This window comes from Rhinopithecus bieti, unplaced genomic scaffold (assembly GCF_001698545.2).
Source record: "Rhinopithecus bieti isolate Rb0 unplaced genomic scaffold, ASM169854v2 scaffold_33374, whole genome shotgun sequence".
Classification (NCBI taxonomy): domain Eukaryota; kingdom Metazoa; phylum Chordata; class Mammalia; order Primates; family Cercopithecidae; genus Rhinopithecus; species Rhinopithecus bieti.
The window spans coordinates 1,202,240-1,211,593 of NW_016814428.1; the positions used below are offsets into that span (position 1 = coordinate 1,202,240).

Consider the following 9,354-nt stretch of genomic DNA (forward strand, 5'->3'; position numbering starts at 1 on the left):
ACATAACCAAAAAATTCTGCATATGGGCAACTGAGAATTTGTCCATTGCAATTATAATTGAATTCACAATATGCCCAGTCTCCATCTGCAGGTTGCAAATGCTTATTACACCATTATGTGGCAAGTGTGGGCCTCGACTGTGGAAAAAGTTTTTGGAGGAAGGTATTTGGAATTCAATATCTTTTAAGAGTTGGTAGAATGAATTTATTTATTTTTTTTTTTTTTTTTTTTTTTTTTTTTTTTTTTTGAGACGGAGTCTCGCTCTGTCGCCCAGGCTGGAGTGCAGTGGCCGGATCTCAGCTCACTGCAAGCTCCGCCTCCCGGGTTTACGCCATTCTCCTGCCTCAGCCTCCTATGAATTTATTATGGTGGTGAAACCATAAATACTTTTTTGGGTTTCATGGCCCCAGAATGTAAATACACCATATACACCATGTCTTATTCCAATATAGGTATTCAAAAAATGTTTATTGGATGAACATATATAAATGAATGAATGAGTGTGTTTTCTAAAGGAATCTGGGAGTCAAAATGTGGCCAGAAGAACCCAAGTCGTGCTCCAGTGACCAGATTAACCAGTCCAATTTTCCCACTGTGCTCAACGTTCCTCTTTGGTTTGTAGCAAGAACCACTGTCCTCTTTGACATAGTGCAGAAACAAATGAGAAGCAGATGAGCAAGAAAACCCTAGAGCCTAGCATTCATTTTTAACCTGATTTTCTGGCTTCCAGTATTTTGGCTCATTAAACAGGAAAACAAAATTAACTGTTTATAATTTTCAAAACTCTTTGCATTTTCACTCATTCCAGATACAAACAACTTCAAAGGCAAAATCACAAGAGGGTATGTGGTGAACAAGGCCTAGTTACCAAAAGAGGTCACATGAAAATTAAAAAGCACTGAAGGATAAATAGCAGTCCATATTGTCCAGGGGGATGAGCTATGCAACCTAAGTAAAAATTAAAACCAAATTACAGACACTAATTAGTGTTGTATAACATACCGATTCATTTGCATACAATGCAATTATCCTGATAGGTGCTGGATTCAACACATCCAGCTGGGTTAGTGCATCTCCAGGGAACAAAAGCATTCCGTTTTTTCCCTGTGTGTTGGCTGTGTTCTCTTATGACTGTGATTGCAAATAAACAATCATTCCCAGCACCTTTAGACTTTGAACATCTGAAACAAAATCAATACAGATTGTGCATGGGGAGCATTCAGACTCTCTCAGATGAACAACTAACAGGCTGATTCTGGGTCAGTACTCCATTTCTAGAACATTCTATCTGATCTTGTGTTTTAGAAAACCACATTTATTTTATGCTATATAAAGAATTCTTCTTCGTCTTCTTCTTTTTCTTCACCCTGAACTTGCAGGTGAAAGAGACATTTTGAAATTATCTTCCTAGTACCAAGGTCCCTTTGGCCAGCAAGTGGCAAAGGAGAGACTCTTTCCTTAAGGACACTGTTGTTTTTGGAGGTAGCCACTCCCAAGGAAGAGGCTGGCAAGCAGAATGGTGGCTGGCTGGTCTGCAAATCCCTTGGAAATCCACCAAAATAAGTCTGCCTGGATTCAGAATTTATGATGGTGAACCCAGTGTCAACATTCGTCTCGGCCTCAAGCTTCTGAAAGCTGTTTTCCCGGTTGAGGACCTTCATTCTGGCCCCGGATTCAAGGTGATGAGAAGACAGGTGTAGGTGGGAACCCATAGCTGAGTTGCTGGCCTGGAATGACCAGCCAGGGCTTTTCCACAAAGTGCCACCACAGCTGTCTGATGTGGGGCTCCCAGTGGGTTCAGGAAGCTCCAGAGAATGCCCCTGGGACCGCTTGCCCTGGTTCCTCTGGCTCCTAGGTTCTAAGGTCCTCTTTGCAGAGATAGAAGTCAGCCCGGAGCCCCGGGGAAGCATGCCAGCTCCCAAGGTGCCATTCTTAACACCAAGTTCTGGATTCAGCTGGACCTACGGAAAAAGAAATGGAGGAACATAGGAAACATAATTTCCATTAACTAAGTGCCAAGAGCTGACTATGCCTCATTCACCCTCTGCCATGCCATGTCCATAGCAGACTTTCAGTAAATTTGGTTGAATTGAACAGAAGTGATAAGTACAATATAATTATGAGGTATCTAATGAGCCCCAGTTCCAAATACCCCTCTCTGACACTCCCTAAATTAAGTTTTTGACAAGGATAAGACTTTGGGAATCAAATGGTCGATTGACACCACATTTCTGGTACAGCAAGTTGTTCAAACAATGCAGACATTCACAGATGTCATTTAGTGACCTCACTGGATGTTGTAAATGATGTATTTATTAGCAACCATGCAAAAAAAGAAATTTAAAAAGCCACCAAAACATGTGGTTAAAGTTAAGATAAGGATTGAAGTAAGAATTCAATCTTCCAAAGCTGGTGATCCTTCTAATAAAAATATGTATCTTGGGCCATTCTAAGACATAGGACCACTCCAGGCAGGCTAAAAATTTGGCAGCAATGTTCTTTAAATTCTTGGGGCACCATTTATTTAGATTAGAGGCCTGGTATTGTGTGAGAAAACAAAAAGGGGGCACATCTTATATGGAACTTTAGGTGTTTTAATTCTTAGCAATTCTACTCTGCTTACAAACTTACAGACCCCACTCAGCAAAACCCTCACCCTGCAGTTGACTGCATTCTCCCTCCACAGAATGGAGTTCACTGACCTCCCCTTAAGACTTTGACCCTTGGGAGCCTTGCATCCTAGTCCATGCACAACACTCTTCCCAAGAAGATTTCTGGAAAAAGTCCATTTTTTCCATTTTAATAACAGCCCTTGAAAATTGGTATCCAGGATCCATCCCTACCTGGCCCAGCCCTTAATCAAATATCAAGAAGAATGATACGGAAGAACTTGAAATAAATACTACTAACTGAAAGACGCCCATCTGGGCTCATGCCTGGAATCCTAGCCCTTTGGGAAGCTGAGGTGAGAGGATTACTTGAGGCCAGGAATTCAAGACCAGCTTGGACAACTAGCAAAAAATAAAAACATTAGCCAGACGTGTGGTGCATACTTATAGTCCCAGCTATTCAGAAGGCAGAACAAGGAGGATCCCTCGAGCCCAGGAGTTCAAGGTTAAATTGAGTTATGACTGCACCACTGCACTCCAGCCTGGGTGACAGAGAGAGACTATATGATGTCAACTATACGACACTTTGGAAAAGGCAAAACTATGAAGACAGTAAAAAGATCAAGCAGGGGTGGGGAGAGGGAGGGTTGAGTAGGTGGGCTTCAGGGCAGTGAAACTACTCTGCATGATACTGTAATGGTGGACGCACATCCTTATACATTTGTCCAAACCCACAGAATGTACGACACCGAGAATGAACCCTAATGTACCCTATGGGCTTTGGGTGACGGTGATGTAGTTTTCTCAGTTGTAACACGTGTACCACTCTGATAAGGGATGCTGACAGGAAAGGAGGCTCTTTTGGTGGGGAAGGTGGTATATGGGAACTCTCTGTTCTTTCTGCTTAAGTCTGCTGTGAACCTACCACTGCTATAAAAAAAAAAAAAAAGTCTATTTCAAGGGAGAAAAAATAATGATACATATTTATCTTACAAGGCAAGAAGGCAGAAATCAGGGCAGTGAGAAAACAGGTCTAGAAATGAGTAAATTCTCTCTCTCTCTCTCTCCCTCTCTCTCTCTCATACACACACACACACACACACACAGAGCATATTTGTTGTACAGATGACGCACATGTACATTCTCTCAATTTTCTGATAGAAATTATGAGATGCCTATTACCAAACTGCAAAAACAAACACAAAAAAACAAGGACTTCCATTGATTCTTTTAGAATAGAAGTTGGCAAATACTTTCGGCGAGGAGCCAGACAGTAAATATCTGAGGATTTGCCGGCCATATGGTCTTTATCCCAACTACCCAACTCTGCCGCAGAGCAGCCATAGACAATATATAAATGAATGGCTGTGTTCAGTAAAACTCTATGTATGAACCCTGAAATTTGAATCTCATATCTTTTTATGTGTCATGAATTTTTTTTCCAATCATGTAAAAATAGAAAACTATTTTTAGTTCCCCGGCCACAGTTGACCAAGCCCTATTCTAGATCAATGATTCTCTGTCTCTCTCTATCTCTCTCTTTTATATGCGCGTGCACACACACACACACACACACATGTTTTTTTTTTTGAGACAGAGTTTCACTGGAGTGCAATGGCACAATCTTGGCTCACTGAAACCTCCGCCTCCCAGGTTCAAGTGATTCTCCTGCCTCAGCCTCCTGAGTAGCCAGGATTACAGACTTGCTCCACCACGCCCAGCTACATTTTGTATTTTTAGTAGAGATGAGGTTTCTCCATGTTGGTCAGGCTAGTCTCAAACTCCCAACCTCAAGTGATCCACCTGCCTTGGCCTCCCAAAATGCTGGGATTACAGGAGTAAGTCATCTCTCTATCTTAAGAAGTATTTTTCCAAACAATGTCTTACCTGGAAGTCCAAAATATGAAACAATCTAATTAGAGCAGCCCTGGTTGAAGTGCAGAGGGTAGCCTCTGCCTACTGGACCCCCTCTCTAGTTTCCCAGGGCTTCCCAGAACCAGCTTGAAAACCACTATTCTAGAATATCTAAATTCAACCCCTGGGCCAAGCCACTTCACTAGAGAGCCACACACACCTGAAACCCCCATCCCAGATGTGTTTGTACTGAACCACAGCTGAGTGTGGTGCCCCAGGGTGTGTTGAAGAGAGCTTCCGCCAGCATCAGAAACTCTCGCTAGGGGGCGACACTGTTGAAGGGATGCCCACTGCACTGCGGGACGTGACCTTATGCAAACCCATAGGAGAAATTTCTGTTCCCAAACTTTGCTGCACAAGGGAATGTCCTGGGATCATTAAAAAACAATGATACCTGCTCCCAGCCCACGACCTCCTGATTTCATCAGTTCAGAGTACACCTGGCTATCACAGTTGATAAATCTCCCCAGGTAATTCTAATGTACAACAAAGTTTGGAAACTACTGCCATGGAGCCAGAAAAGCTAGGCTTCGAGTAGTCAGTGACCTTGCGGTCGCTGTGAGTCTGTTTCTTATCACATACACCCGACCTTCTCCTCCACATTTCTGAAAAATTCTTTGCCTAATTTCATTTAGCTATCTCTCTCTACATTTCCCTTTGCTCTAATTCCACACCCCCACCCTCCCTCCCTTCCTTTCTTCCTTCTCTCCTTCCTTCCTCCTTCTCTTCCTTTCCTTTCTTTCCTTTTCATATGTTTGTGTTTTTTTAAAAAAAGTTTTATTATAAAAGTAGTAATTTATCACCATAAAAANTTCCTTTCTTCCTTCTCTCCTTCCTTCCTCCTTCTCTTCCTTTCCTTTCTTTCCTTTTCATATGTTTGTGTTTTTTTAAAAAAAGTTTTATTATAAAAGTAGTAATTTATCACCATAAAATAATTTCATTGTACCAATGAGTAAAATAAAAGTAAAGCCTTCTCCCCACCCCAACCTCAAATCACCCCCAAATTCTCACTGTCCAATGAAAACTATTTGCTTATCCTTTCAAAATCAGGAGGAAAAAAATACTATCTCCGAAATGTCAGCTGGGGTTTCCCTTCACCTGGAGAACCAACTCCCTCAGTCCTTCAAAGGGCCAACTACCATCATTGCCTCTTGGAGAATCATTTGACACTGTCCTTGTATCATAATGTACCTTTTTATTTGACCCAATGACATCTTTTTCTTCTAGAAATGGAAACTGGCATGGATATTTCCATACTCAGAAATGGTTCAGAGTTGATATTAGATGTTCCAATCTGGAGAAAGAAATCAATGACTTTGACTCTGGGGCTTGTATCTCATTCTCTAGCAACTGTGAACAAGGAGAGAAGCTTGAGTAATCTCCCCCTTGCCACCTAAATGAATGTCAGATCACAATGAAATTGGTCCTGAAGCCCCAACCAGTGCTGAGACATCTCAGGGCAGCCAGGAAGCGCCCTCCTGGGCCAGCCCAGCTCACCTCTCCATTCCCCTCTGTTACTCAGACCCACAGCCCCTCCACTGGGCCTTCTCCATATGCAAATGTCCCATCTTTGAAAGATTCTATTTAAGCCGGGCATTGTGAGGCCATGGGCTCCAGCACTCAATTCCCCATCACATCCGCTCTTCAACATCAACACTCCCAATCCCCAGCTTCTCCCTGTCAACCCCAACCATCCACACTGCCTTTCAGAGCCAATCTGAGTCCAAAGACTATCACTTCAACCATTTCTTCACCAATACCTCCAACTCCCCTCACTATTCCCATTCTGTCACAGACTCCCACAAAATCTCCCCACCTTTCATCCATCTACCTGCCCACATTTTCTGAACATGTGCTCAGGATGCCACAGAAACGCATGTGTCTGTGAAATGGTTGCCCCATGATGGCGTGGTTTCCAGCCTCTCCCAGGCTATCTGCCAGTCTGCCTGCTTCTTTCGTCACCTCTCTCCATTCAACCAGCAGCTGTTAAAACCTTCAGAATTGTCCTGAAACCTTCAGCGGCACCATCGCCCCCGCTCTCTCTCATCAGGTGGTCTCACCATCTAGATTACCAAGAAAGCAGACGCTGTCACCAGTTTGCAACACTCTCGTTGCTACCGCGAAACTTCCCTGCAGCTTCACCATTCTCTTTTTTTTTTTTTTTTTTTTTGAGGCGGAGTCTCGCTCTGTCGCCCGGACTGGAGTGCAGTGGCCGGATCTCAGCTCACTGCAAGCTCCGCCTCCCGGGTTTACGCCATTCTCCTGCCTCAGCCTCCGGAGTAGCTGGGACTACAGGCGCCCGCCACCTCGCCCGGCTAGTTTTGTATTTTAGTAGAGACGGGGTTTCACCGTGTTAGCCAGGATGGTCTCGATCTCCTGACCTCGTGATCCACCCGTCTCGGCCTCCCAAAGTGCTGGGATTACAGGCTTGAGCCACCGCGCCTGGCCAGCTTCACCATTCTCACAAGGTGAAAGTGACCGGTCCCTGGGCCAAGATTCCCATCACCTCCCGCCTTCTTGGTGACCCTGACCTATCAATTATTCATTTTTCCCACTTTCTTATCTTGGATGTTTAATCTCTCTCCCTCTCCTCTTTCTCTCTCTCTCTGCCTATTCCTTTCCAACAGCAATTAAACTTGTTCAAGTCTCCTGTCTTGAAAAACACATTCTTTCCACCCTCTCTTTCCCTCCAGGTTTCTCTCTCTGCCCCTTCACTGTCAAACCTCTATAGGAAATTTGTGTACAGTCATGTTTTTCTACAAACCTCCCCTTATTTTCTCTACTCATGCCACTGACAAGATAAAATCCAAGCTCTCGGATGTGGCCTGCCTCACCCTTTACTGTCTGACTCTTCTTACACCACGCTGGTAATTCCCTCCTACCACTCCATTGAAATTGCTCTTACCAAGATCATCTACAATCAGCCCACTTGTCCTTCATTTTTCTTGAGTTCTTGGTAGAACTTGACATTGAAGTCTGTACTCTTCGTCCTGAAGTCTTTTTCTTCAGCTTCTTTGCCAACAAATTCCACTGGATTTTCTCCTGCCTTTCCCTCCGTCCCTTCTCCATTTCCATTAAGGGAGCCTCTTCCCTTGTTGGTTCATTTAATGTTGTCGTTCTTCAGAACTGGCCTGGTTCCTCTTTTCTTCTCACTTTACCTGCCCCAGGGCAATCTCATGGGCATCAGGGCAATCTCATGGGCATCTAGGCCTCCAGTTATCATCTAAATGATGAAGGCTCCCAAAAGTGTAACTACACCTCAGATCTGTCCCGTAAGCTTCATCTGTCTCTTAAGCTTCATACCTATCTATCCAACTGCCTTCCAGCCACCCATCCCTCAAACAAAACATGCCCCAAATCATCTGCACTATGAACTCATCTCCCTCTCACACCAAGTCTGTTCTGCTTTCTCTTTTCCCTATCTTAAAAGATGGCACCATTAGCTCCCACATGACCCAAGAAAGAGCATCGGTCACCTTTCTCCATATCCCGGGTACAACCAGCCACCCATCTCCATGGACACTTCCTCATAGATCGCTGACATTCCACTCACTCTCTCTGCTCCCACTGTCATTCACCCTGGAGCAAGCCGTCATCACCTCTTGTCTGAATTACAGCAGTGGCCATCCAGTGGAAGTCCCCACAAATGCTGTCACCTCCCACAAATCCATTCTCAGCTCCCCTACCAGAGGATTGGATCACACGGTCATCCTGCTTCAATGACACCCTACTCTTCTGAAGATAAAATCTAAGCCCTTGGATGTGGCCTGCCTCACCCTTTACTGTCTGCCTCTTCTTACACCACACTGGTAATTCACCACTTTCTCCCTTTCAGCCTCCACATGCTGAAATTGAACATGATTTGCCCTTTTCTATGCCAGGGTTTATATATATTATTCCTTCTATGTGGGATGTGCCTCCTCTAGCCCTTTTTCCTGAAACTTCCTCTCATTGTGAGCTCCAAGCTTACACAGCATTGAGAAGGAAGCCTTCTCAATATCACTAAATATGATTTAGGTGTCACTAAATATCCACTCTGCCACTTATTAGCAGTAGGATTTTAGACTACTTACTTAATATTTCTGTCCCTCAATTTCCTTATATGGAAAAGAAGATAAATAAGTGCCAACATCATAGAGTTGTGAAGATTAAATGATAGCCGTGCCATGCGTGCATTTGTTATTATCATCATCATTAGTATTACTACTAGCCCTCACAGCACAGTCTGAACTTCTCGTATTTGAGTACTCGCCCCACCATTTTGTACTTGGCTATTTACTCCTGTGTATCTTCCCATAGACTTTGCAATCTGGAATAGCAGGGTTGTATACACCTTCTTTGTTATCATATGTCCAGTGTCGTATACACCTTCTTTGTTATCATATGTCCAGTGCCTACCACAGTGCCTAACATTCAATAAGTTATCACTAAATATCTGTTATATAAACAAATAAATAAATAAAACTTAATGCTTAACAAAATATGAATTTTTGCACATAGAAACGAATGAGAATGTAGCATCTATAAACTAGGCCCCAAATTATTCTATATTAGGTGGACATAAAGTCTTAAGAAAATTCATAATGATTTTTATTACTATGGCTAGACATTTGCGCAATCTTCTTAAGAGAGGAGAATGTTCACTTTTTTTAAAGAGAAGTCTAAGATCCTTAAAGCATAGGGCAAAAGTGAGTGTAATGTTATTAACATAGAAATGCAGATGTTTGGCACTGGAATGAAGAATTTCCAGGAGAGGCCGGGCGCGGTGGCTCAAGCCTGTAATCCCAGCACTTTGGGAGGCCGAGACGGGCGGATCACGAGGTCAGGAGAT

At 43.4% G+C, this 9,354-nt stretch overlaps 1 protein-coding gene across 2 annotated transcripts in view; it reads right to left on the reverse strand.

The window, feature by feature from the left end:
- Positions 1–299: 299 nt before the first annotated feature.
- The window catches only part of FAM124B (family with sequence similarity 124 member B), a 27,952-nt gene continuing 18,897 nt past the window's right edge, over positions 300–9,354 (reverse strand). The window contains exon 3 of one of the 2 annotated variants that reach the window (XM_017850271.1): positions 300–1,961. In XM_017850271.1, coding sequence (XP_017705760.1) covers positions 1,326–1,961 — 636 coding nt within the window. In that variant the 3' untranslated portion in view covers positions 300–1,325. The remainder of the gene's footprint in view (positions 1,962–9,354) is intronic. The other variant, XM_017850270.1, reaches the window with a different exon arrangement.